Source organism: Hemicordylus capensis, chromosome 8 (genome assembly GCF_027244095.1).
Source record: "Hemicordylus capensis ecotype Gifberg chromosome 8, rHemCap1.1.pri, whole genome shotgun sequence".
In the NCBI taxonomy this organism is placed as follows: domain Eukaryota; kingdom Metazoa; phylum Chordata; class Lepidosauria; order Squamata; family Cordylidae; genus Hemicordylus; species Hemicordylus capensis.
Genome location: NC_069664.1, coordinates 3,556,673 through 3,584,671, shown reverse-complemented (window position 1 = coordinate 3,584,671; position 27,999 = coordinate 3,556,673). Strand labels below are relative to the sequence as shown.

Sequence of the window (27,999 nt, the reverse complement as noted above, 5' to 3'; positions counted from 1 at the left end):
CCAACCCTCCCTCCCTCCCGCCCTCCCTGTGCCGGTGATGATGCCTGCCAGGAAGAACGGAGCTGGCAGCCCGCCAAGGAGGGCAGGGGCGCCGGGGGAGCCGCCGTTGCGCGCGTGCCTTGGTCGCGTGGCTACTAGGCGGAGGCGCGGGGATGTCTGCAGCGGCGGCTGGCTGTGCTGGCAAGGTGGACTGCGGGGTTGGCGCGATGGGGAGCGGGGGAGAGGCTGTTCTTGGGGAAGAGGAGGTCCGGGGGGGCGGGGAGCCGGGGGGGGGGCGCGGGGCGCAGTGCCTGGCCTCTACACAGGGGTTGGTTCACTCTCTCGCTCTCACACACCCCCACCCCCCTCTCTAGAAAGACTGGGGCACAGGGAGGTCTCAGTGCCTATGAGTCCATCGTGCCTTGCCTACACTCTCTCACACACCCCTACCCCGCTATGGGGCACAGGGAGGTCTCAGAGCCTATGAGTCCATCATGCCTTGCCTACACTCTCTCACACACCCCTACCCCGCTATGGGGCACTGGGAGGTCTCAGTGCCTATGAGTCCATCATGCCTTGCCTACACTCTCTCACACACCCCTACCCCGCTATGGGGCACAGGGAGGTCTCAGAGCCTGCGACTCCTAGTGCCTTGCCTACACTCTCTCACACACCCCTACCCCGCTATGGGGCACAGGGAGGTCTCAGAGCCTGCGACTCCTAGTGCCTTGCCTACACTCTCTCACACACCCCTACCCCGCTATGGGGCACAGGGAGGTCTCAGTGCCTCTGAGTCCATCGTGCCTTGCCTACACTCTCTCACACAGCCCTACCCCGCTATGGGGCACAGGGAGGTCTCAGTGCCTATGAGTCCCTAGTGCCTTGCCTGTACACAGGTCTTCACCGACACGCACACAAACTCGCATAACCCCCCCCCACACACACACCCCTCTCTAGATATGCTGGGGTTCAGGGAGGTATCAGTCAAAACCATGGGGAGGGAGGGAGGCAGCGAACACTGAGCAGAGGAGGCGGCTGGGACTGGTTAGATGGCAAGGAAAACCAGGAGAGGTCCCTGGGAAGGTGGCGCTGTTCCTGTCGGATGCTCTCAAAGGTTGGCGCCAGGTAAGAGCAATTACCGGGATTACGGAGGGCATGAGGATTGCTAGCAGGTGGCCAGCATTCCGAGGTAAGGGCGATGGAGAAGGTGCTGGGGAAAGTGTGTGCAGCGAACAAGCGTGCCAGTGGGTTACCAGAAGAGGGCACAGCTGTGCTTTGAACGTGGCATCCGTCAGGTCGGCAATGGCTGTGGATAGTTCTGTGAGCCTTTTGTGACGGTTGCTTCTGCAGCGCTTTCCCCCTGGGGTGGCGGGAGAAGCCTGCTGCTGGGATCAGGCAGTGGGATGAAACTGGGAGCAGTATTTAAAGCATGCAGTCAAATGATCTAGTAAGCGAGCTGGTGGGAGGGTATTGGTTTTCTTGACTGGGTCTTGGTGATCCAACCTTATACTTGAAAGGGAAGTGGCATTTCTCCAAAAGGACCCATTTGGCATTGTGCTGCTGACCTTGAAATAACTCCCTGGATTATCAATGTGGAACAGTGTTCATGTGGCTAATTAATTTCTCCCTTCATATTTTGCAATGGCCAGGATCATTTCCTGTCTGTGCATCCCTCTGGTGCTGAAATCAACTGACCAGTTACCACTGGCGTGCATGTCAGAAGCTGTTGGGAGTGCTTTCCATAACACAAGGATTTATCCACATAATGTGTGCTCAAACAATTGTCTCCACTTGAAGTTTCTGGAGAGAGAGAGAGAGAAAGAGAGAGAGAGAGAGAACTTCTGAAGAGCAGTCATATCACTATATCTTAACATGTTCCAGTGGTGCAAAGTCAAAATTGGTGTGAAAGTGAATCTAGGAAGCTAGCTGTAATCTGCAGCAGCAAAAAAATAAAAAATAAAAATATTAGAGGCAAGCTGGTTTACTGACCATGGTGGAGGCACGAAATACATCCTCTATTTCTCTCTGGTGTTTGTGTGTTTTGAGTTGATTTAATGGAGTTTCAAGTCTTCATGTTAGTCATCTTGAGTCTATTGCAAAAGACAGGGTATATAAACTGATATGAAAAACAAAAGTAGCACATAAGCTTGATGAAACTTAACTTGTGATTCATTTCTTAAAATTAAGAGTAAAACATAAATATTATCTTATAGTGATCAGTTAGGATTCGGTGGCTATATGCATCTCTCTTAGACTGTTTTCATGTCCTTAAGGTGGAGATGTTTGTGTTTATTTGGGAGTGATGCTTTTAGAATTGCTCTTGATCTTGAAGTCCTCAGATCAAGAGTGTGAGATTATAGAATTTCAGCGAGTCGTTTGGGAGAGGTTAGAACAGTGCTTTTAGGAAAACTAGGTCCCCCCCTCCCCCAAGTTCTTTGATGTTAGAACGGGGTGGGGGTTATCTTGAATTTAGGGTCCTCTTCCTTTTGGGTAAATAGTGTGACATACATGTAACCAGTGTTCCCTCTAACAGGGATTCCCAGATGTTGACTACAGCTCCCAGAGTCCCCAGCTGTAATGGTTTTTGCTTGGGGATTATGGAGGTTGTAGTCAACAACATCTGGGATTCCTTGTTAGAGAAAACACTGCATGTAACCCATATTTTTGAAGGGGTTTGTCTTAAATTAAGGGCCATCTTCTATTTAGGTAAATATGGTAGCATAAACCTGGGAAAGAGGAAGAAAACTTTCAGGGATGAGGGATTTACTTAACTGTGGGCCTTTAGATGTTTGATCTCAAAATGTTTTCCAGGGATAGTTAAATGTGTTAGCTGTTATATTGTTTTTTAATTGTTCTCTTAACTAGTTGTAAACTGCCCAGAGACTGACATTTGGGATTGTATAACTTAGACTCCAAACCATCATTTGCATTCCACATGAAGAGGCAAGTCATAGTTTGTGCGGCTTCATGTTTTGCTCACTTTCCTTGAGAATCCCTGGATTCTGTTCTGGAGGATACCCTATGCCTCAATAAACTTTCTATGACTCTAGGAGCCAGCCCCAAAATTTAGGAGCCAGACTGCTCTCTGCACCTGTGTGTGTGGATTAGCTGCTTGCCCGAGCAATGCCCTCTACTCCATGATGGGGTAGGCAGCAGTGTTCCCGCTGGTTTTCCCCCATCTCTGTGTGAAATGAGTTTTGTTCTGGGCAGCAGTATCAAGGCAGTGTGTGTGTACATGTGCTTTCAGAGTGGGGTCTTCCTGATTCAACCTGAGCGGGATCTAAAATTCACTGAGCAGACATTCAAAAACAACAACTTGTGAGCGTGTGCACATGCGCACGTCTTAGAGGTTCACACTGGTGGGAACACTCCCCGCCTTGCTTGCTCCTGCCGCCTCCTGGATGTCTCCATCCATCACCCAGCTCAGGCATGGCACTTAAATTTCCAGGTGCCATGGCAAGCTGGTGGTGCCTGGGAACTGCCAAGCCCTGCAGTAACCACTAAAGATGAAACAGCATCCCAAGGCGATAGTGGGTGGGTTCAGATGGACTTGCACAACTTGCACAAACAGTGGGTGACAACATGATCATGGTGTACAGCTCATGAAAACCCCCAAATCCACAATCTCAGAAAATTAGAATATTACATGGAACCAAGAAGACAAGGATTGAAGAAAAGAACAATATCGAACCTCTGAAAAGTATACAGCGTACTGTGCTTGATTGGCCAGCAAACTCGCCTGACCTGACCCCATAGAGAATCTATGGGGCATTGCCAAGAGAAGGATGAGAGACATGAGACCAAACAATGCAGAATTGCTGAAGGCCGCTAATGAAGCATCCTGGTCTTCCATAATACCTCATCAGTGCCACAGGCTGATAGCATCCATGCCATGCCGCATTGAGGCAGTAATTGCTGCAAAAGGGGCCCAAACCAATTACTGAATACATATGCATGCTTATACTTTTCAGAGGTCCGATATTGTTCTATTCTTCAATCCTTGTCTTCTTGTTTCCATGTAATATTCTAATTTTCTGAGATTGTGGATTTGGGGTTTTCATGAGCTGTACGCCATGATCATCACAATTATAACAAATTAAGGCTTGACCTATCTCGCTTTGCATGTAATGCATCTGTCTCATATATCAGTTTCACCTTTTAATTTGCATTACTGAAATTAATGGACTTTTGCACGATATTCTAATTTTCCGAGTTTCACCTGTAAATGTTGTTAAAGGTAAAGCGTGCCGTTGAGTTGGTGTCGACTCCTGGCGACCACAGAGCTCTGTGGTTGTCTTTGGTAGACTACAGGACTGGTTGACCATTGCCTCCTCCCACACAATATGAGATGATGCCTTTCAGCATCTTCCTGTATCACTGCTGCCTGATATAGGTGTTTCCCATAGTCTGGGAAACATACTGGCGGGCATTGGAACTGGCAACCTCTGGCTTGCTAGTTAAATCATTCCCCTGCTGTGCCCTTAGGTGGCTTAAATGTTAGTGAAGAATTAATTGGCTTCAGATCCTGGTCTGTCATTCAGCATTGTAAGCCATGGTTTTGTCAGGTGGTGATAGTTCAGACATCATGAAAAATGATGGTTCGGTTTTACCTCCAAATGATTTTTCAGTCTTTATGCATGTGGAATCTGTAGAAGTAGGAATCAAAGGTACACTGGGGCAAAGCTATATGATGGATAAAATAAAGTCTAAAGCAGAGCGTTAGTCCCTATTTTCTGAACTTTTTTTTTAAGCATCTTGCTTTGTATTTTCTACTTCGTTGGTTGTCAGGCAGGCTGTTCTCTCTCAGGTTATTGACAAATCTTAGTCAGTGACTTTGCTGCCAATGTATCGGATGGTCCCTATCAGATTTAGGGAGTGACCGTTAACTGAGCTAGAAGTGTAGCTGTTCTTTTCATTCCAGCCCAGTTCTAAGCCAGGGGTTCCCCTTGGGTCCCTAAACGTTGTTGGGTTACATCTCTCATCAACCCAGCTACAATGGTCAAAAGGGGGTGATGGGTGTCGTAGTCCAACGTTATCTGGGGATCCAAGACTGGGACCTCTTTTCTAAGCATATTTTCTAAGAATATTCATTGCCTTTCATTGGGAGTTACTTGCTAGTGAGTGCCCTTCATAGTGCAGTCCTTTATCCATGTTTGTGCTCTTGTTTGGTTTGAGAGGCTTGAAAAAGACGAAGCCGTCTGTACAGTTGCCATTTGCTTATCTGTAGCCATTTCCAGTCCCCTCTCTCACGTTTCTTTGGCAATGTTGCTGTCTGGAAAGGGTCACTTCTATTTCTTTTGGCAACTTGATTCAGTGCTAGTAAACAAACGGCAGGTTTTTGTTGTTTAACAACCGTGCTCTGTCCCATCTCCTTGTATTCTTTCAGGCAGGGCAATGTCGGCAGCAGAACAGCGACCGACAGAGGCTTCTCCATCATCAAATTCCTCCGGCTCTTCTGAGGCAGTAGAAACGGAGGCAGGAAACAGATACGAGCCTGTTCCCCCCCGCCACTGGTTTTATTGCAAGGTGGTGGATTCCAGAGAGAAGTGGATCCCCTTCAGCGGACAAGATTCGGAGAAGCTAGAAAATGCCCATCAATCCAGTAAGTTGAATTGCATTGCTGGGATGGAGGCAGGAGAGGGGAGATCCTTCTGGATTCCAGCTTAGGAACCTTCATGGCCAGTGGGTGTTCCTTTCATGAGGCGAGGTGGTGGCAGATTTTGGGCTGCCAGCAGGGCAGCAAGAGGCCCCTGCTGCTGCCTGCAGAGCAGCTCTTCAAGACCCATTTGACGCCTGCAGGATTTGAAAGGAGCATCTCTCCTCAGACTCTTGGCAAAGCTTGCAAGAAACACAAGGAGAGAGGAGGAGGCTACTGGCAGCCGTCCGCCCTCGGCACCACTCGCAAAGCTAGCAAGGGGGCTTTTGAAAAGGGGCTGTGTACCAGCAGGGTCATGGGGCAAGGCAGCATTTGGCCCCTTGTTTCAGGTGCCACAATGGGGCCGCCCCTGGCATCCTATCCTGCATTAGTGGGATTCAGGAGCCTCCCCAGAACTGAACTGGAAAAGTATCTCCCTTCACTTCTTGTCACCCAGCTGTGTGGTCCGTTTCCAAGTGAAATCCTAGAATATTCAAAAGAAATGAAAGAGACACGGCGAGTTCTGAATGTTACCAGTTCAGAAGCCCCGATGGTTGGCCGCTGGCAGCATTAAAAGTGATTCCTGTGGGTCGTCCTGTCTCGTTGCCAAATCGATAGGCCGAGAATTATGCCTATCCACTTGATATTATTGGTAGTAAGGATGTGGGCTTCCTGGAAATGTTTGAATTGGAAATCCTTTTGTGCAATCTTTTTTCTTCATCTGCTTAAAAACGTTCTTAGAAAATTTTACTATGCGGAAAATTTTACTATGCAGTTTTTTTCTGATGCTCTAAATAGATTGTGATCCCACCTGGCATGTTTGACCTCGATACTCGATTTTGAAGGACCTTGATATTCACGGCGATTCCATTCCACAGTATAACCACGGATACGGAAACCACAAATATAGAGGCATTAGGCCAATGGGGAATTGGGCTCTAGGTTCCTTGTTTGAAGAAAATGGTAAAAAAAACCAACATATTTTTTTCGGGGGGGGGGGTTGGTTGTAGGGGAAATCTGCCTACCATCTTAGCTGCTCCTCCCCCCCCGAATTACGATGAACCCCCAAATGCCTCCAAATCAACTGAAAATTGCCAGTTTTTTTCATTAAAAAAACCCAAAACAGACAATTTTCATGGATAATTTTCCACGGAAAAATAAAGTATAGGGCAACTTTCAATTCCACATCTCTGATAGGTAGGGGTGATATTCTCTGCACAGCATGGAAGAAAATGAAATGCAAGCGGTCTATTTGTAAGCCACTCATCTTTGTAGAGCCTGCTTTCAGGTAATCTTGCTTTCAGGTAATCTATGAACCCCCATTGTTAGAGTGTGGCTGGTTCCTCTGTTAATGTCTTCAGTTTAATTCCTGCTTCATCGTAGTCCTTGTGTTGTGCAGGTAAGCACTGTGAGGAGCTGGTGGTTCCAACAGAAGGGGGCCGATATGACGTGCACCTGAAAAAGAGGCTGCGCTATGCCGTTTACTGGGAGGAAGTTGAATCTGAAGTGAAACGCTGCACTTGGTTTTACAAGGGAGACAAGGACAACAAATATATCCCGTATTCGGAAAACTTCAGTGAACAGTTGGAGGTAACAGTGACTGAGGAGGACATCAGGCATGGCCCCTGTTCAGATATTATGTTGTACGAGTGGACTGCTGTCTGTGCCCTCGTACATGTGTTTGTGAATGACTGTATCTGCATTCATTGTAAAAGTGAACCTGGGTACTAGGGATGTGCATGGAACTGGTTCGAAGGGCGGGTGGTTCCACCGGTTCGAAGGCCCGGGCTGCTGCGTTAAGGGTGGGGGAGGGTGCACTTACCCCTCTCGTTGCTCTTCCCTTGCCGGCGCTCAGTTTTTTGAAAGTCCATGGGGCGGCAGCGTACCTCCCTGCCACCCCGTGTGCTGAAACTGAGTGGAAGTATCAGGCTCCAGCCTCCCCGGCCCAGTTCTGTGCACATCCCTAATGGGTACAGCCCCTCAAATACATGGTGTGGACAGGAACTGTACTGCTGTTGAACATAATGTGTGAATTGCACCTGTGTGCAGATCTGTAGCTTGCCCTGTTCATACATTATAAAGAAGAGACTGTACTCATGTACCATCTCTGAAAGCGTGCTGGAAATCCCATCCGGTGGGTCACTCACTCACTCCCCCGCCCCCCAGTGGGTCATTGACACTTACTGTGGTTGTCTGAAGAGGTGACTGCTGTAAGCTTGATGGCAGGCACTTCCATAATCAGCAGTGTGGGGCACACTAGGCTTCCATCATGGAAGCCCCTGCCATAAAACCTACAGGAGTCACCTTCACAGGGCATCTCTTCAAGTGGCGATTCTCTTATATTTAGCAGGGGGAGATCAACTGGCCCTGTCCAACCCCAGAACAGCATCCCTCTTGTGGCTGCTGTTGGTGTCTGCCTTCTGTTCCTTTTTAGACACTTAGCCCTTCAGGGACATCTTCATTAATTTTCTGTGTAAACTGCTTTGGAAACTTTTGTTGAAAAGTGATATCTAAATGGTGGTAGTAGTTCAGATGACCACAGTAACTGTGAGCACCACAGATGGAGTGAGGGTAATTGAGTAAAGGTGACTTCTGTCCCCCGCTTTTGACAGCAGTACATGAATATAGCCTTTTAAAAACAGAACATCTGTATCGGTCTTCAGTTTGGGGTAATCATGAACAGAATTGGACTGTAAATAACTAGAAAATGAAGGTCCTCTTGAAATAAGTTTGACTCCTTACATTTTATTTTTCACCCTCTCAGGAGACGTATATGATTTGTGTCACTCTAGATGAGTGGAAAAAGAAACTGGAGTCTCCGACCAGAGAAATAATCATATTGCATAACCCAAAGGTACAGTGAAATTGACAGCCTTTCCTCCCCGAAAAGTTTGCTGTGTTGCTACTTTCTCAGTTGTTTACAAGCACCGTTTTAACTGCTGATAAACAGTTTTGACTTTATTTCAGGAACTCCAAAGCTCCTGCAAATGAGTATCTTTGCTGTCTAACCAATGAATATTAGAATCTTGACTGTGCATGTGTGTGCTTATGGCAGGCAAATACGCTGGCAACATCCAGCTAGTTAGTGATGACTAAGCACCGTTGAGATTAATGGGACCAAATAATTATGATTAATAGGGATGTGCATGAATTGCGATTCGAAGGGCGATTCGTAACACTTCCCCTGTGCCTTTAAAATGGAGGAGGGTAGTTGCATACCTGTTCCCCCGCTTCTTGCCACCACTTCCTGAATCACCGGCGCTCCTCCCAGCTATCTTGGCATGCTGGCTGTTCCGGCGCAACCAGGGCCTTCATGGTTGTGGCTCCGGAGTTGTGGGATGTATTCTTTTGAGAGCTTCATTTATGTTTCTTGTCGGTCTCTTTATTCCTCCAGGTTTTTGTGAATTAACTGGATTCAGTTGGAAGTTTGTTTTCTTATTATTGCTTGCTTATAACCTGTTTTAAAACCTGTTTTAAAACCTGTTTTCGTTTGAAAACTTGTTTAGCATCTACCAAGTGCCTTGAGAACACTGTGATTGTTAAAAGACAATATATAAATACAGTTCATGAAAACTAAATTGTAACATCACACAGTAAATACATTTTTTTACACTTATATCCCGCATTTTCCTCCAAGGAGCTCAGAGCGGTGTACATGTTTACGTTTATCCTAGGAGGGATCAGTAGCGGGGAAGGTTGCTGCCAGCAGTGTGTGTTCATTCTTTAGGCTTATTTTTTTAGTGAGGGAAGCCTTCGAAATTGCTTATCTCCATTCTGAGACTTTTCCACATCTAACCTGCTTTCTTTTGGTGGTTCTTCCAAGCTGATGGTACATTACCATCCAGTAGCAATCTCGGATGACTGGGGTTCAAGCCCCACAGAGCAAGGCCGGCCGAGAACTGTGAAGAGAGGAGTGGAAAATATTGCTGTTGAAATTCCCAATGGTAACTGCATGTTTTCTTCTCAGTCATTTATTTTGAACTCATCTTTGTTTATGACTTTTACACAGGGCTTCTTCACTGAAACAGTTTATTATTTAAAGCAGGGCTGCACAGCCCCCCCCCCCCCGAGCTGTTTTTGGACTGCAGCTTTCATCATCCTCGGCCACAGTGGCCAATAGCCAGGAATTATGGGAGTTGTAGTCCAGCATCTGCAGGAGGGCTGAAGTTGTGCAACCCTAATTTAAAGTCATGTGACTAAGTCAAAATTAGGGAACAGACTAGTACTTTGTGGGGCAGGGGGAAGGACAGTACAGAATTCTGAAAGACGGCACACTAGAGTTGAAGGGAATGTGGAAATAGCTGTTTCTGCAAGATCTACTATTTATTAATGGTTTCCTTCCCATTACATTTTACAATATGGCATAATTCTTGATCCAAATCTAGTATATCATCCCATCACTTCTTTCTTTTTACATGGAACTTTGGTAACATTTCAATCAGTTCAAAGATCTGCCACACCCATTTGGAAACAGTTTTGACTTCAGGCACTTAAAGCTACTCTCTCTCATTTCAGGAGAGCCTCTGCAGATAGATCATTTGGTTTTTGTTGTTCATGGAATTGGACCAGCCTGGGACATCCGGTTCCGAAGTATTGTGCAATGTGGTAAGCATCAACCAATCAGCGTATTACGATCGGATTGATCATAGACAAACCAGTATTACAGTGCTACAGTAAAACCTAGGTTCCCAGCACCAAAAAACCTTATTCACTCTTAACTGTGACTATTGGTTAGCTGTTGTTAACTGCTGATGGGTTTTGATGGCTGTCACACAGAATTTAACCACATGATGAGTGAAAGCAGGCTTAGTATCTGATAACAAGAGCTTTACATAACATGTATCTTCTTGGCCAGAAAAATTCAAATGTGGTAAGCATGCTGAAGGGAAGATGCTTGTTCTGTGTTCCCAAAAGGTCTGATGTGCATCTGTTGTGCAGGCAGAAAATATGGTTGCGGTGTTTAAGCATGTTAATCCACATCCTGGCAAGTTGCATGACAGAGGAAGGTTGCGAACATAAGGGTAGCTGCTTTCGATGGAGTCAGACCCTTGGTCCATCTAGCTCAATATTGTCTTCAAAGACTGGCAGTGGCTTCTCCAAGGTTTCAGCCAGGAGTCTCTTCCAGCTGTAGCTGGAGATGCTGCCAGGGAGTGAATCTGGGGCCGGTTAACAGACACTGTTGGGATGTCTGCAGGAGTTGGCTCAGGTTCCTTATGCAAGTTGAGTCACCTGGACGAGTATCTCCGTGTATGGTGGTAGTTTGATCGCTCTGATGGAGAACTGAAATTCTCTTTCAGTCAATAATGACTTCCGCAACGTTTCCTTGAGCATGCTGCCTGCACACTTCAAGAAAGCCCAGGAGCAGCAACAGATTGGCCGGGTTGAATTCCTCCCAGTGAACTGGCACAGTACTTTACACACCGGGGTGGACGTGTAAGTGAGTCCTGCCTGTCACTGTCTGCCAATTGGAACATGGTGGCAGGAGTATCTTGATGAACTCCAGACTATTTTGTAAACTGCTGGTGTTGTCCTGGTTTTTGTGATGCCAAATGCAAGGAAGCAGAATGGGAAATGGATATTCTAGTTGCTTGGTGTTCCGCGACGGGCGCATGCGTGCTCGTATTTACGCAACGACAGGGGCAGGGGCGGCAGGGCGGAACACTGCCGCCCCCAAAACTGCAATCCTAAATGCAGCGCCGGAGGGGGAAGAGCGGGGGGAGGGGGAAGTACTACCCCCCGCCCTTCAAGGTAGACCCCCCCTTCAGTGCCGGACCGCGCCGCAGTGGTTCCGTGCACACCACTACTGTCCGCTATTAAAACACCACCACTCTTCCCTCAAAATGCCCTTCTCTGCTTTGTCTCCAGGGACTTGGAAAGAATCGCTTTGCCGAGCATCAACCGCCTGCGTCACTTCGTCAATGACACTATCCTGGACGTCTTCTTTTATAATAGCGCCACTTACTGCCAAACCATTGTTGACACCATTGCTTCAGAAATGTACCGGCTCTACCTGCTCTTCTTGCAGAGGAACCCCAACTTCAAAGGCGGGGTCTCCATAGCAGGGCACAGCTTAGGTATAAACCTCTCATTTCACATTTGGGGATTCAAGTATTGTCTGTGAAGACAGTACTGAGCGAGATAGACCGATGGTCTGACTCCATATATGGCAGCTTCCTATGTTCCTAAATTTGAGAACCTCTGGGGTAAACCATTCTGCTTTTGTTTTGAGATCTGTATTTATTTATTCTGATATTTGTGGGCAGCACAGAGCAGACCACTCGTCACTGAAGAACATACTGTTCCCTTCTCCCGTCCCGCCCCCCCCACCCCCAATTCTTGCATAAACATTTTAATTGAACAGAGTTATTTGTGTCTTAGAATGCAGCATTCCTTGGCCACTTGCAAACGCTGTTCCTTCTTGTTTCTGATCTGCGGTCTCCACCTAAAATACATTTCTCTCCTTAGCACCAAGTTGTCATTCTAGGCAGCCCCCCGCAGTGCTTTTTGCGGCAATCACGGCTAAGTATAGGGAGACCTAAAAAGCCCATTGGGGCAGTAGCATACCTCCCTGCTGTCCCTGTCTGACGTTGTCCGGACGGAGTAGCTGTGTCTCTGCGCATTGCACGCACATGTCACGTGCACGCATCTGATGTGCGCACACCTGAACGCAACACGAGCAGTCGCAGCTACTACTTCCGGTTAATTCCGAATAACGTCGGAGTGGGGCGGCGGGGAGGTACGCTGTGGCACCAACAGGCTTTTGGGGAAACATGCGCCAGCAGAGGAAATGCTGCGGGTAGGGAAGTGCATCCTCCCCCCACTCCGAAAGCCCCCCCGCCCCCCGCATCGAACCCTCGAGCTGGGCAGGGTTCAAGTTGCATCGGAGGCCTGTAAAAGGGCCTCCAAACCTGTTTGTGCACATTCCTAAACTAAACACACCAGCTAGCCTTACAAGCCACCTTACAAGTTTTCTGGTTTTGGCAGGCTGAATTATCTTCAAGGCTCTCTAGAATTCTTTGTTATAATCTGTTCTGAAATCTGCAGTCAGAAACCCCATAATATGGAACTAAGTAACCTGGGCATATATGGACTGAGTATTTTCTTTAAAACCTCGCACTACAATCCCCACTCCCCTAAATCTGGAATGTAAATGTTTTGTGGGGCATTTTTGGTCAGGGCCTAATGGATCATGGGACTGGGAAATTTTGCTAGTGCAGAAATCAGTCTTCCACAGTGGCTTCCTTTTTAATGTTTTTCTGGAACCTCTTTATAGTTATCTTGTAAAATGCAAGTATAAAAGCAGAACAACATGTTCTGTAGTTTTGAGTTACTTTTTAAAGGCTCTCTGTTTTATAAAATGAGGCTATAACTGGAAAAGAGACACTGACGTGGCTGGAGAGGGGCTTTTAAAAAAGCTTGGACCATCTTCCTACCAAAACCCCACCGCTATTTTTACCTCCAATTAGGAAAATATATGTTTTCCTTTCAAATGGAAGTGTAGCTTAAGGTTGGGGCAGGGGGCATTTTTGGTAGGGAAAGGGCAAAGCAGCCCCTTTCGTTATGCCAGGTCCTTCTTCAAAATGCAGCCTGTAATTCAGCATCCCAAATGCATGTGCATGATTTGTTCTAGCAAAGGGACTTGCAATCAGCTGACCTATTGATGTACTTTTCTTAGGATCGCTTATATTGTTTGATCTCCTCACAAATCAAAAAAGCACATCTGAGGAAGAAGATAAAAATGAGGTATGCTTGTGTATGATAAACAGCTAACTTGTCATGGGTCATCCAGTAGGGATGTGCACGGAACTGGCTCCTTTTGAGCCCATGGTGGTGGGGGTGGGGGTGTGGCTTAAATGACAGGGCAGGGTGTACTTAAACCCCCCACCCCACCGGGCACAGGCAGAGAGCCAAGGTTGCCTGCCCTGCTCTCGTCCAATCAGTGGCTGGTGACGTCCTGACTCATTTACTTGAAATTGAAATTAAGTAGTCCTTTAGAATAACTCCTGAGTAGTACTATTGAGTTGCTTAGTCTGGATGTCAACTAATGTCTCCAGGAGTACCCTGGAGTACCACAGTATAGCCTATCTTTTTTAAAAATACAAAAACACTCCTGTAATTTGCTTTTTTACCCTCCTTCCCCACAGGCACCCCAAACACTAGCAACCAGTCAAGAAGCCTTTGGGTCAGTGAATGACATATTGAAAGACCTGGAGCTTTCTGGATATTGCTCTGTGTTTGAGAGGGAGCAAGTGGACAGATGAGCACTGGTAAACCAGCATGGATATCTGCTCTTGCCTAGAACTTCTGAGCTGCATGCTTTGCACCTATGTGTATTACTTCAGCACTGAGTCGCCTTCATGAAGATGTTTTATTGATAACTGAGGTGGGAGGGCGAGAAATGAGCAAATCGCTTTCAAGAGTGTTTGCTTGGCAACATTTGTGAGAAATACACCTGTGATATGAGTTGGATAGTAGATGCCTAAGAATAAGGAATAGCTTCCTGCTTCTCTCGTATTACGGGTGCGATAGTGGTAAACTGGTGCGTGAGTCTTGTTGGTTGTGATGATGCTGGGATATTTTCTGCCTCAGAGTGTCCTGAGGCTGCATTTAAGAAGCCTGGTCCTGTAGAGCTAAGCAGTCCTGTGAAATCTGTGGCATTACTAACCAGCCGTATTCCCTTGTCAAAGGAGAACAGTGAAAGAGAAGCTGTCAAGAGTCCAATGTCCCCTTCCGTTTGAGTCGGTTGACAGAGCGAAGATGCACTGGTGCAACAAGAGAGCAGCTTAACAGAACTTCCCAGCTACCTGCACTGGTGCAGTGGCTATTTTTGATGCCCTGACCTTCCTCAGAAAGAACTCTGTGGTCCCTGAGAATATGTCCCTGAGGGTTTAGCAGCCCTTGAGCGTCCAAGGGCGGCTCAACCCTCAGGGACATATTTTCAAGTGCCACCAGGCTTCCTGGCAAAGCGGGGACATCAAAAATGGCCACTCTCCTGCTGCACTGGTGCAGTTATTTGGAAAGTGCAGTAAGCAGGAGGAGAGCAACTGGCCCTATCCATCCCCAGCACAGCATCCCTCCAGTGGCTGTTGCTGGTGTCTATCTTACGTTGCTTTTTTAGATTGCGAGCCCTTTGGGAACAGGGAGCCATGCTAGGTTGGCTATATATATGTAAACCGCTTTGGGAACGTTTGTTGGAAAGCGGTATATAAATGTTAGTATTTGCCCTAAGTTCTGATAGGTTGTTCCCATGCTGCACTGGTGCATTGCTGCTCTGTATGTCAGTCACTGTTTCTGTAGTAGCAGCTCATATACATGTGTTTGGGATTCTTATTGTGCAGGCCTTGTGCACTGAAAAGGAACTTAAAGAGATGGGAATTCCTTTGGGACCTAGAATGAAAATCCTGCACTCTTTGAGGAACAAGTGTCGCTATCAGGTATGCTTTTTACTATCAATTTCGCCTTTAATATCATAATTGAATTAGTAAATATATTTCTTTTGTGCCCAACCCGTTCTTTAAATTTGTAATATAAATTATATATGATAATTATATACTCAGTAGAGTATATTGAGTATATAACTCAAGATCTGGATAGTGGTTCCATCATCCATAAATAGTGGGTTCTGCACCTGCGCAGATCAGCTTCAGGTAGAATTTGTTAGCTCCTCGCGATACCGGCAACCACCTGTCGCACTTGACTGTAGTAGCCTCTAGTGGCGGTTGGGCGTCTCTGCAATCAGTTTCTTTCTGACTGCCATTGCATTCAGTACTCGGACATAGTTGCTCCTCAAAGATTGTTTGTTTTTTCGTTTATTTGGCTTCTGAACTTTGGAAACGGACTTTGACTACTCTTTGGACATTCCTTCGGACTTGGCATTATTTCGGATACATTGGCTTGAAACTTGCATACGGACTCGGCTTTCCTCACGGACACTCCTTCGGATTTGTTTTGATCTCTGATTTCCCCCTCTGACGACGGAACGGACGATTACTCTTTCTAAAATGACCGAGAAATCTGGTAAGGCAGATGGCTCGGGGAAGTCTGGGAAAGAGAAAACAACCTTTAAGCCGTGTACCAACTGCCGCGGGAAGATCCCCTCAACGGACGGCCATGCCCTCTGCTTGTTCTGTTTGGGAGAGAGGCACGGCACGAAAGTTTGCTCAGTCTGCGTTACCTGTAGTCAGCAGACTTGGAAGAACCGTGCAGCATGCCTTAGGGTGTATTTACTTGAGGAGTCTCTGACGCCTAAGAAGGCTACAGAGGGTGCTTTGCCAGGTCCTGCTCCAAAGGGCAGTCTAAAGCCCCGACGGAGGCTGGCTCCTCGAAATCGACTGCAAAGGCTTCGGCGTCGCTTGCTTCCACATCGAAGGCTACGGCATCGAAAGCTACAGTGTCAGCCACTTCGGCGTCGGGCGCATCAGCCCCTTTTAAGCGACCGGAGGATCGCCATTCAAGCCACAAGAGGAAACACAAGGGAAAGCTTTCGAAGCAGGAGTCACCGCCTAAGAAGCACAAACAGCTAGAGCCGAGTGCGGAGCACACTCACTCGCCTTCGGGTCTTCAGGATCACGTGATCCTTCGGCGGCGAGCGGCTTCCTTATCTCCGGCTCTGACGCCTCACCAGTCTCCATTGACTCCACAGTCTCGACAGGTTCCACATCGAGACCACTTGGCATCGAGGGAGAATAGGCAGGAGACAGTAGTGCCTTTGACACCGACTTCTCGACATTGACACCACTCGGCGTTGACGCCAGTGTCTACAGGCTTTACTGCTCCAGAGTCGACGGTTGCAGTTATTCTTGATACCGAACTTGACATCGTACCGGACATGGACCCCAACATTGTGCACGACGTCGATCTCGGCGTCGTGTCCTACGATGACAGAAATTCAGAGATGATTCGATCCCCTACGTCTGGGGCATCTCCAGTGACCACACCAGGGCAAAGAGAGCTTTCTTCCGGTTGCAGGCTGTCACGTTTGCTTAACTTGCAGGAGAGTACGCCTTCTACCTACACCTTTACTGGATTCAATGAAGGTGACTATAATGCTCTGCTTATTCCCAAGACGCCCTCTCTCTTGACAAAGGCGACACCTGTCATGGGTCTCCTACCCAGGGGTGGCTGGGGAGATTCCGTAACAATCTCTCGAGAGGACTACTCCCTTTCCACGAGATGGTTAGAGGAATGGGAGTGTACTCTCCCCGAAAGAACACAAAGAACTGAGACAGCCGTGCAATCTACCAGAACTGAGATAGCCATGCAAACTGCTGTGCAATCTACCATGATTCCTGTGCAGCGGGCGGAAATCAGCCATCCAAGCCACTGTACCGAGACCTACTCAGCGTACGGTTTCGCTTCAGACATACTTGCCACTCAGGTTGGGTCTCCCATTGCCAACACAGTGATGAATTTCGTTGCAGACTGATATGCCAGTCAAGTCGACCCAACCGATGCTCTCCGTTCTCCACCAGGCAGCAACACAGTAAACCCGGACTAAGGAACCGGTTAAGGTGACCTCTACAGCTGTAGGCAACTCACCTGTTTCATCTAGGGAAGACGATGATGAGGAGGAGGAGGCTCCTTCTCTCCCGGATCCTGATTCGGATGTTGCTGCGGTTCCATCAATTTCTCCTAATAAGGATATGAAAGGTTACCATCAGCATGTGGCAGAAATGGCTCGAATCCTGGATCTAAACCTGAAAGAAAAGACAACTGACTTAGAAGACCCCGTGTATAATATGATGCGGTCCGCCTCAGGCCTCCAGCCTATTTACCTGCCTATGCTGCCCTGCATTTCAAGAGCTGCTAAGTCAGCATGGGAGGTGCTACAGACTTCAGCACCTACTTCCAAACGATTAGAAGCTTTTTATCGGATACAGGAAGGAGAAAATGCTTACCTGATGCACCATCCCGCTCCAAATTCATTGGTGGTAGATTGTGCAAGAACTACTAAGAGCGGCAAGAGACATACAACACCAGCAGATAAAGAAGGCCGCAAGCTGGATGTGCTTGGCAGGCGAACTTATTCAACCACATGTTTGTCACTCAAGATAGCTAATGATGTAGCATGCCAGGCAAGGTATACGCATTCCCTCTGGGAGGCATTGTATGATCAGTGTGCTGCATTAGAGCCAGGGGAGTTCGTCAAAGGTTCCAGGTGGTTTTTCTAAAATCTACTGCAGCCACCCGCCAGCAATTGGCAAACGCAAAGCACCTGGCTGAACCCGAGTCTCGAACTCTGACCTCATCTATGATTCTAAGAAGGCATGCTTGGCTGCATGCAACGGGTCTGCAACAGGACATGAAGGATCGGATTGAGATACTACCATTTGATGGTGCTGATCTCTTCTCTGACAAGACAGATGACAACATGGAGCAGTGGACGAAATCTTGTATTACAGCTCAGTCTTTCACTCATCCCAAATATACTAGTAAATACAGAGCTTACAATCAGTACAGTCAGTATCAAGCCCCCATCAAGGCTCCTATCGTCGTTCTGACAGGAGGGACTTCAGACGACCTTACCAACGTAACGGCAGTAACAGGTGACCCTATTACCCAAGGAATAGGGCAAACCAGGCTTCTCAAAATCAGAGAACACCACAAGCAAAGCAGCAGCTCTGATCGGCCACAGAGCCCACCAACACCAAGCAAAGTACCTCATCCATGCAACGACAAGCACTTCAGTGCCAGGAACACCATCTCCTTGAACACAGCCAGAGTCACCATCAAACTGGCAAGCCATGCCCAAGCATGGCACCATCTAACATCGGACCAGTGGGTCTTGTGCATCGTTTCAAGGGTTCTGCGCTGGAGTTCACGGAGTACCCGCCATTCCTGGGGGTGAAATACACTCCGGAAACACCGATATTGAAGGAGGAGGTGCAGAAGCTCTTATTGAAGGGAGCGATATCACCGGTGAGGTGTGCTTTCAGCCGGACAGGATTTTATTCTCGTTACTTCCAAATCCCCAAGCGTGACGGTACATCAGTACATCGAGGTACAGAAATTCAGAATGACAACGTTGCAAGCCATCCGACCGCTCCTCCATGGGGAGAATTGGATTGCAACGCTCGACTTAAAAGATGCGTACTTCCACATAGGCATTCAGGAGGATCATAGCAAATATCTGCGCTTCACCATGAGGAGCGAGATTTACCAATACAATGTACTACCGTTCGGGCTGGTCACTGCCCCCAGAGTGTTCACAAAATGCGTGACTGTTTTCACTGTCAAAATGCCAAATGGTAGTATCTGTGTTGCACTGGGACCTTTGCAAGATGAACCCTCTGCACAGCCTGATAGGTCAGGCAGTTGTGCCAGCACAGCATTTGAAAAGAAGACTACAGGAAACGTTTTGATTTTTTAAAATATGTATTTATAAACAGGTTTGTAAAGGGCAGACACTTGCAGCTCCCGGGGAAGGTGGAGATGCCAAGCAAGAGAATGTTGTAAAAGCCACAGATGAAGAGACATGTTTCCGGCATCTGGATGTTGTTATGGGGCAGGTAACATCCCCCTCCCAAATAACCAAGCGGCCTTCTAACCTTTCCCCCTAATATATGCCAGCCTCTCATTAATAGCACCAGTGATGGAAAGACACTGGCTTGGGTCACACAATAATTTGAAACTGGATTTAAAATGGGTTACTGACATTAGCGCGATTGTTTGAACCTCATGCCAAGGTAGGAATCTATTTCATCTCAGGCTATAAACCGCCTTGGCATTGATTTGTACAATAAACCTAGGTTCAAATGGTTGTGTGAACCAGGCCAGTCTGAGCTACTGTGGATCTGTTCAGAAAATCTTTCCTGGGTCAGTACTTCATTTCCCTAGAGTACCATGTGGGCCAGAAGCTAGTTTAAAAAAAATATTATTTATGCATAGATAATGCCAGATGGCCAGTTAATTTTCATCCCTGTTGATAGCTTTCAGCAGTCTAATGTTAAAGAAGAGCACTTGAAAGAGAGCATGCACCCTGACCACAAGCCAAATCGTGTCTCTCTCAAATTTGGCTTGTCCAAATCGAAGGGATGGATGGGTGAGAACTCTCTGTAGGGTGTTGTTTCCTTTCCTTTCCCTGGTATCTTGTTCTTTTATAGATGGTGATTATAAACATCTGAGCCTTTAAATCTTAAGTTGCTTGAACCTGGCCACTGGCTACAAGGGAGATTGCTTGAGAATCTTCTCTAAGTCTCAAGGCAGAGTTGAATTTGCCTATAAGAAATTGTCGTTTTCTTACTGATTAAAACACACACACACACACACAAAATAGTTTGATCTTATTATTTATAGGCTTGGATTAATCTCTTCTTAAACCCCATTCCACTTTTCAAGGATGATGAAAGTTCTCAAGGCAATTGACATAGCAAAAGATATGCAAAAATAATTCCTTGTCCTAAAAGGGATCACAATCTTCTTAATTTTAATTTTGTATTTCAAAGAATTGTCCATCACAGCATGCCACAGAAGTAAGTTCCACAGGTCAGATGCAACATATATCTGTGCAGGGGATGGGATTCTTCTATTTCATTCTTGCTGTTTGTTAATTTCAGCAGACACACTTCCATTGAACATTTCTTAAGCAAAATCATTTACTTTTCACCCTGCCTCCCAGGAGCTCAGGGCAAGGCACTGACCCTGATGCTCCCCTCTCTCTCTCCCCTCAGCCTTAACCACTCCAGGACCCATGCACATGCCAAATCTGCAGCCAACGAAAAAGGTAGTGTGCACCCACTAAAATAATGTCAAGCAGGAGCCCAAAATATCCTTGACAGTTTAACTCCACCTCCACTGTTTTGTTCTAAACACAGAGTTTGGCTTTTCCGATCCTAGAACTTGGGACTTGGATAAAATGCAAGAAGACTGGTGAAGTGACTTTGCCTATCCTGGGTCTTGCTGGCAGAGGCGTAACTATAGGGGGGCAGGGGGGGCACCTGCCCTGGACGCCATCTTTTCTGGTCACATGTGGGGTGCCGTCATGACCAATTTTTATTTTTTTTTTTAAATTTTTTGTTAATACAAATGTTTCCTGCTCAGTGCAGCAGTGCTGCAGCAGTCAAGGGAGCGCGTCGGTCCCCCCTTCCCCACGAGCGGTCCCTTCCATGCCGCCTGCGCCCCCCCGCATTGCTTTGCTGGCACCTGGCGGCCAGTCAGTGGCCTGGTTTGGCAGTGGCGGTGGGCGCTTGTGAGGAAAAACCTAGGTATAATGTAGTATGTTGGGGGGGCGGTGGGGGGCGCGGTGGGGGGGTGACATTTCAGTGCTTGCCCCGGGCACCGTTTTCCCTAGTTACGCCTCTGCTTGCTGGGGACTCTAGTTGCAGGCTAGTGTTCACGGGGCCAAGCTGGAGTTGATGGAGTGGCCACCACATATGTGTTAATACCTGCACCAACTTTGTCATTGTTTTAAACCAGGCCTGCTCAACTTCGGCCCTCCTACAACTCCCTTAATCGCTGGCTATTGCCACTGTGAGCTGTAGTCCCAAAATAGCTGTGGGGCCAAAGTTTAGCAGGCCTATTTTAAACTGCTTTTAATGGTTTTTAAATTCTTATGTAAACTGCCTGGAGATGTGTGTTGTGTGTTGTGTTTTTCTATCTATCTATCTGATTTGTACACTGCCCCAAACTTTTGTCTCTGGGTGGTTAACAATAGCATAAAACCAGTTAAAAACATATATACAAAAAACTTAAAAACAATTTAACAATTTAAAAATAAACTAGAGATTAAAACCTAAAAAATTCAGGAAGCTGAGAAAGCTTGGAGGAAAAGATGGGTTTTCGGGTGTTTTTTGAAAATTGCCAGAGATGGGGGGGATCATATCTCAGCAGGGAGCACATTCCACAATCTCGGGGCAGCGATGGAGAAGGCCCGTCTGTGTAGCCACCGAACGGGTTGGCAGTAACTGGAGACGGACCTCCTCAGATGACCTCAGTGGGCGGTGGGGCTCGTAGTGAAGAAGATGCTCTCATAGATACCCAGGGCCTTAGCCATTTAGGGCTTTGTCAGTTATAACTAGCACTTTGTATTTTGTCCGGAAACCTATTGGCAGCCAATAGGTTTAGTAGAATAGGCTTAGCCAATAGATTTTAAAACAGGTGGCTTATAAATCGAATACGTAAAATAAAACTTGAATGGAGGCCGTGTCAAGATGTTGCTGGCCACGCCCACACCAGCATCAGGGCATGGTCAGCCTCCATCTCCTTCTCACACGTCACCCTTCGCCATCTCCTGGCTGCCCGACCTTCTGGGTGCGCCCAGATTTTATCATGCAGCTCGGCAGTGAGAAAGGAGCCATTCAGCTAGCAAAGCTCAAATGCAAGCCAGGCTGGGCCCTGCTTAGCAAAGGGGACAATTCATGCTTGCTACCCCAAGACAAGCTCTCCTCCCCATACATATCCCCATATGTACTTGGGTCACCCTTTGAGGTCTTGCTCTGCCTTCTCCTGCTGTTGGAGGTGGTGCTGGTGAGCCTGCAAGATAATGCCTTTAGAGTTGTGGTGCCACAACTCTGCAGTACCCTCTCGAGGAAGGCTGAACTGTTGAAAGCAATGGCTGTTTGTAAAAACCCTTCAGAGAAAGTTGCTATGATGCTGCTCCAAGATTTTTTTTATCAAATGACTTTTGGATAAAATTGGGATTCGAAATTGGGATTGAGTGGGTTTCTTCTGTGTACTGCTGCTCTTGCTTGTATATTTTAAACAATAGTTTTATATACAGGTTGAATATTCCCTTATCCGAACTGCTTGGGCCCAGAAGTGTTTTGGATTTCGGACTTTTCCAGATTTTGGAATATTTGCATACTGTAATGAGATATCTTGGGCATGAGATCCAAGTCTAAACACAAAAGGTTACTCTACACTGCATTTTATTTTTCTAGGTTTTATTTTAAAGTATAAAAACAAATAAGCATTGAATTTACAATAACTATAGGTAGCTGTAAATGTAATGAAAGCTAATTGCAAGAATTTTCCATGCAATAATGTTGCTGGTCATGTTGGACTCAAACATGGCATTTTAGGTGGAGATGAAATTCAGATTTCCTGTGAAAATAATGTTTTGTCGGTGCTGCAGGTGCACCCCCTGTTGGTTTCTGGATTTTGGAGCATTTCGGATGTCCGGATAAGGGATAACCAGCCTGTATTGGTTTTTAGCATGTGTCTAAACCACCTTTGAGATCAAAAGATGGATACGATATGTCATAAAGCTCAGCCCTTTTTGGAGGTGTGGTATAGAAATCAAATAAATATCGGCAATCATGTGATGCACACCCTCTCTTCCTTTTGCAGTTCGACCCAGTAGCCTACAGGATTGAACCCTTGATTGTTCCAGATGCGGAAAGAAGATTTCAAAGCTAGCAGCACTGAAATGGAGTAAAAGAGGAGGAGTGAAGAGTAAGAAGACGAAAGAAGCTGGGAAAGAGAAAAGTATGATGAACCTGCAGGACGGAGAGGAGAAGAGAGAAGTTCAAATAGTTCCCTCCCGCCCACCATTAGTTAGAATGTATCAAAAGAAGGATAAAATACTATTGTACTTACCTGCAAACATCAGTGGGCGGGGGGGGGGCCCTCTTCATCATGGCAGGAGAGAGTTGGGGAGATTTAGGGGAGGGGCCGCAGCAGCCAGGAGGGGGTGTTTGGAGGGGTCCTTCCACCGCTGCTGCCACGCACCCAGAGGGTCCCCACCGGAGGATCGCGCAGCGGGCGGAGGCCTCTGACCACGAGGCACGGCCCTTGGGGAGGAATGGGTGACGGTCTCTCTCCCCCAGGGCGTGCCTTCGGGCGGGGGCGGGGTGGCGATGGAAGGGCCACAGAGCCGGAGGGGAGCGGCGGAGTCCCCGAGGAGGAAGGGGCTGGCTCTGCCTTGGGGAGCCTCAGCGCTTGAATAGTTAGCGCTGGCAACGGGTCGGGCCTCTGCCGAGCCTCTGGCGGATGCCAGGATGATGGTAACGGCTTCGGCAGAGGCCGGCCCATCGGGGTCAGGGCGTTCATCCTGGGGTGGTTCTTTAAAGAAGTCTGGGGAGGAACCGTCTCCCTGGGCAAGCCAGAAAGACGGTCCTGCCCCAGAGGGACGAAGTCCCGCCCAGGCTCCCCAAGCTCCAGGTTCCTCCTGGGGATGGGTTGGAGGATTTTAACCGCCGCTGCCGCCTCCGGCCTCCTTCTGGGGGGGCTCCCCTCCTCCTGGTGGGGAAGGGGTTTCCCCCCAGAAGGCACGCCCCCACCTGGTGCCTTGGGCCCCCGCCGAGCCTCGATCCTCCGTGGGAGGGCTGGTGGGCTGCCCTCCCGTGGGGGCCTCACCTGGGTGCTCGGTGCGTCCCTGACCAGGTTGCTTTTAGTCCGCCTTTTTTTGGCAGACCTCACCCTTTCCGTTGATGGCCCAGCCACAGGGGCTGGGTCACCAAGGGAAAGGGTGGACCTGACCAGGGGTGGCAGCAGCAGCTTCCGGACCACCTCCCAGCTGTCAGATGTAATAGCCTTCCTCCCCACTTTCCTCCCCTCCTCTTCTCCTGAAAAGAAGAGAAGAAAAGAAAAGAGATGTTATTTTTAAATTTTATTTCACATCTCTATATGCACCCAAAAGTCACTTCTCTGGGTGTTTTACATGAGTCCTTTGCAAAACCAAAGCTCTGAATTTCAGAGCGGCATATGAAGTTTCATATTTATTTATTTGTTTATTATTTCTCACTTAATATTTTAATTGTGTCTTTTTTACCATCTTGTGTTTAAAGTTTTTTGCTATAAACCGCCTTGGGATTATTTAATGAAAGGCGGTATATTAATTGAACAATGAAAGAATGAATGAAAGATGAGGGAGGAAGTCAGTCTGCTTTGGCTGTCCATGACTAGCTAGTCTTGGATCCTTTGACCCAGGGAAAAACCATCCCCAGTGGCCCCGGCACACATCCAGCCAGAGAGTCATCCCCTCCCTCAGCCCCTCCTGAAGCACTTTCAAGGCCACTGGGGGAGGAGCTGCATTCCCCTAAGGATTGCTCTTTTGGGTCCACAAAGTGGTTAAATTGGAACTGATTGACAGACATGTGCCACTAAAGATGTTGTGCAAGGTGACCGATTGTGCTCACTTCCAACCTGCCCTCCATGCACCCACACTTTCCCTTGGTCTTTGAGACCCACCTCAAGATGGGGACAATGAAATGCCTGGCATTAAAACCAGCCTTTTAAAAACCCGGACAAACGTTGAGATAAGCTAGGATTGGCATTACAAAACCCGGTTTGTGTGTACTGGGTTGTACTATTGTACTGCAAATTGTACTGCAACCGGGTTGTACTATTGTACTGCAAATAAAATACTATTGTACTTACCGGCAAACATCAGTGGGAGGGCATGGGGGGCAGCCTCGTGGCAGGAGAGAGTTGGGGAGATCTAGAGGAGGGACCCCAACAGCCCAGATGCTGTGTTAGGAGGTGTCCTTCCACCACTGCTGCCACGCACCCAGAGGGTCCCCAGTGGAGGATCACACAGTGGGCGGAGGCCTCTCACCACGAGGCACGGCCCTTGAGGAGGAATTGGTGACGGTCTCTCTCCCCAAGGGCGTGCCTTCGGGCGGGGGCGGGATGGCGATGGAAGGGCCACAGGGCTGGAGGGGAGCGGCGGATTCCCCGAGGAGGAAGGGTCTGGATCTGCCTTCGGGAGCCTCAGCGCTTGGATAGTTAGCGCTGGCAACGGGTCGGGCCTCTGCCAAGCCTCTGGCGGATGCCAGGATGATGGTAACGGCTTCGGCAGAGGCCGGCCCATCGGGGTCAGGGCGTTCATCCTGGGATGGTTTTTTAAAGAAGTCTGGGGAGGAACCGACTCCCTGGACAAGCCAGAAAGACGGTCCTGCCCCAGAGGGACGAAGTCCCGCCCAGGCTCCCCAAGCTCCAGGTTCCTCCTGGGGACGGGTTGGAGAATTTTAACCGCCGCTGCCGCCTCCGGCCTCCTTCTGGGGGGGCTCCCCTCCTCCTGGTGGGGGTTTCCCCCCAGAAGGCACGCCCCCACCTGGTGCCTTGGGCCCCCGCCGAGCCTCGATCCTCCGTGGGAGGGCTGGTGGGCTGCCCTCCCGTGGGGGCCTCACCTGGGTGCTCGGTACTTCCCTGGCCAGTTTGCTTTTTGCCCGCTTTTTTTTTGCGGACCTCACCCTTTCCGTTGATGGGGTCACCTCCGGCCTCCTTCTGGGGGGTCACCCCCTCCCCCTGGTAGAGAAGGGCTTTCCCCCCAGAAGGCACACCCTTGGGCCCCCGCCCAGCTTCCTTGATCCTCCTTGGGAGGGCTGGTGGGCTGGCATCCCCTGGGTGCTCGGTACTTCCTGGGGCTCTTTGCTCTTTTTCCGCTTTGATCTTTTTGCGGACCTCACCCTTTCCGTTGATGGCCCAGCCACAGGGGCTGGGTCACCAAGGGAAAGGGTGGATCTGACCCCAGGGACCAGGGCTGGCAGCAGCAGCTTCCAGACCACCTCCCGGCTGTTGGAAGTGATGGCCTTCCTCCCCACTTTCCTCCCCTCCTCTTCTCCTGAAAAGAAAAAAAAAAGATGTTATTTTTAAAATTTATTTCACTTCTCTATATGCATCCAAAAGTCACATCTCTGGGTGTTTTACATGAGTCCTTTGCAAAACCAAAGCTCTGAATTTCAGAGCGGCATATGGAGTTTTATATTTATTTATTTGTTTATTATTTCTCACTTAATATTTTAATTGTGTCTTTTTTACCATCTTCTGTTTAAATTTTTTGCTGTAAACTGCCTTGGGATTGTTTAATGAAAGGCGGTATATAAACTGAACAATAAATGAATGAATGAAAGATGAGGGAGGAAGTCAGTCTGCTTTAGCTGCCCACGAAGAGCTAGTCTTGGATCCTTTGACCCAGGGAAAAACCATCCCCAGTGGCCCCGGCACACATCCAGCCAGAGAGTCATCCCCTCCCTCAGCCCCTCCTGAAGCACTTTCAAGGCCACTGGGGGAGGAGCTGCATTCCCCTAAGGATTGCTCTTTTGGGTCCACAAAGTGGTTAAATTGGAACTGATTGACAGACATGTGCCAGTAAAGATGTTGTGCAAGGTGACCAATTGTGCTCACTTCCAACCTGCCCTCCATGCACCCACACTTTCCCTTGGTCTTTGAGACCCACCTCAAGATGGGGACAATGAAATGCCTGGCATTAAAACCAGAAGGAATGGGGTAAAAGACACCGTGCAGAGGTCAATACTCAGAGACCACAAAAATCGCTAATGGTGGCGGCAACTCTGCTAATACTGCAAAAATGGCCCAAACCTTACACCTTTGAGTTTTAAGATCAAAAACATGATTCGCCAGGAATGGCGTATTGTTAAAGATATCCCAGGGTGTGCATTACCACCTATTTTTGCTTTCAGAAGAACCAAAAGTAGTAGAGATCATCTGGTAAAAGCTGATATGTGTGTTACTCCAGTAGTGCATACGTCTTCATTAGGGTTTTATGGCTGTGGCCATTGTGCCGCCTGTGCTTTGGCTGTGGAAATCGATGAAATATATGTTGCCCGGGAAAAACGAATGGTTAAATTATCATTTTTTGCTAATTGTAGCAGTAAAAATATCATTTATATGATCACATGTCCCTGTGGTCTGAAATATGTGGGTAAGAGTACCCGGGCAGTGAGGACTAGAATTCTGGAACATCGCTCCAGAATAAAACATAATGTTTTGGAAGCGCCTCTCATGGAGCATTTTATGCGTTTCCAGCATTCTCCTGAAGATATCAGGTTTAGTGTAATTTTTAAATATCAACCACAGAAACTTGGACATGAGAACATAGACCAATTTCTCTTAAGAATGGAATCCACCTTCATATATAAATTGAACAAAGGTTTCCCAAATGGGCTTAATTCAGCATGTGATTTGGCAGTATTTTTGTAAAAAAATAATTTCATCTGTCTACACGATCATTGTGGACGGCTGGCACTTTATATATCAGCTATTTACAAGAATTTGTTTGTCATCTATCTTTTGTATATGAGAGTTGTCTGATTTTTGATTAAAAAGAAAATGTTACATGCCATATACTACATGCATTATTACTGTATTTCACAACATTTGGCATACTCAATAGACGATTGTCTTTGCGGACAGTGCTTTTTTGAAATAGTCAATGGCAGCACTCTTTCATTAACATGACATACTGGTGTCCTGAAGAGTAGAGTGAATTATGTACAGACACCCTAAAAGCTCCTTAATGGAGGTATTAAGCCCTCCTCTGTCCGTAAAAGACAGGCACTTCTTTCAAATCTGTTTGAAAGCCAGTAATGGATGGGAATTCTCCTTGTCACCGAAATATGAGGCAATGTGGTTTGATGAGCAGAATATGGGTCTGGGAGACAAAAGATCACTTTATCCGTCTTGTGGATGCTGGCAAATCCCCT

At 47.6% G+C, this 27,999-nt stretch overlaps 1 protein-coding gene across 4 annotated transcripts; it reads left to right on the top strand.

Annotated features, from left to right (window-relative positions):
• The first annotated feature begins 3 nt into the window (after positions 1–3).
• Positions 4–27,640, top strand: LOC128333782 (phospholipase DDHD2-like). Of its 4 annotated transcripts, XM_053269762.1 has the most exons (14): positions 13–185; positions 5,366–5,581; positions 7,014–7,204; positions 8,379–8,468; positions 9,438–9,558; positions 10,130–10,219; positions 10,912–11,047; positions 11,480–11,688; positions 13,290–13,357; positions 13,759–13,881; positions 14,953–15,048; positions 19,003–19,122; positions 20,284–20,336; positions 22,901–27,640. In XM_053269762.1, the coding sequence occupies exons 1-10, from the start codon at positions 38–40 to the stop codon at positions 13,873–13,875; spliced, it is 1,386 nt and encodes a 461-aa protein (XP_053125737.1). In that variant the 5' UTR covers positions 13–37; the 3' UTR covers positions 13,876–13,881; positions 14,953–15,048; positions 19,003–19,122; positions 20,284–20,336; positions 22,901–27,640. The 4 variants fall into 4 exon arrangements, with proteins under 4 accessions (XP_053125739.1, XP_053125737.1, XP_053125736.1 ...); XM_053269761.1 differs by lacking the exon at positions 19,003–19,122; XM_053269760.1 differs by lacking the exons at positions 19,003–19,122; positions 20,284–20,336.
• The last annotated feature ends 359 nt before the right edge of the window (positions 27,641–27,999 follow it).

Excerpts from the sequence above, each read along its gene's own strand:
- LOC128333782 (XM_053269760.1), top strand. The coding sequence starts at position 38 with ATGATGCCTGCCAGGAAGAACGGAGCTGGCAGCCCGCCAAGGAGGGCA. Across the intron at positions 9,559-10,129 it reads TGCTGTTGAAATTCCCAATG|GAGAGCCTCTGCAGATAGAT; the intron begins GTAACTGCATGT and ends CTCTCATTTCAG. Across the intron at positions 11,048-11,479 it reads TTACACACCGGGGTGGACGT|GGACTTGGAAAGAATCGCTT; the intron begins GTAAGTGAGTCC and ends CTTTGTCTCCAG.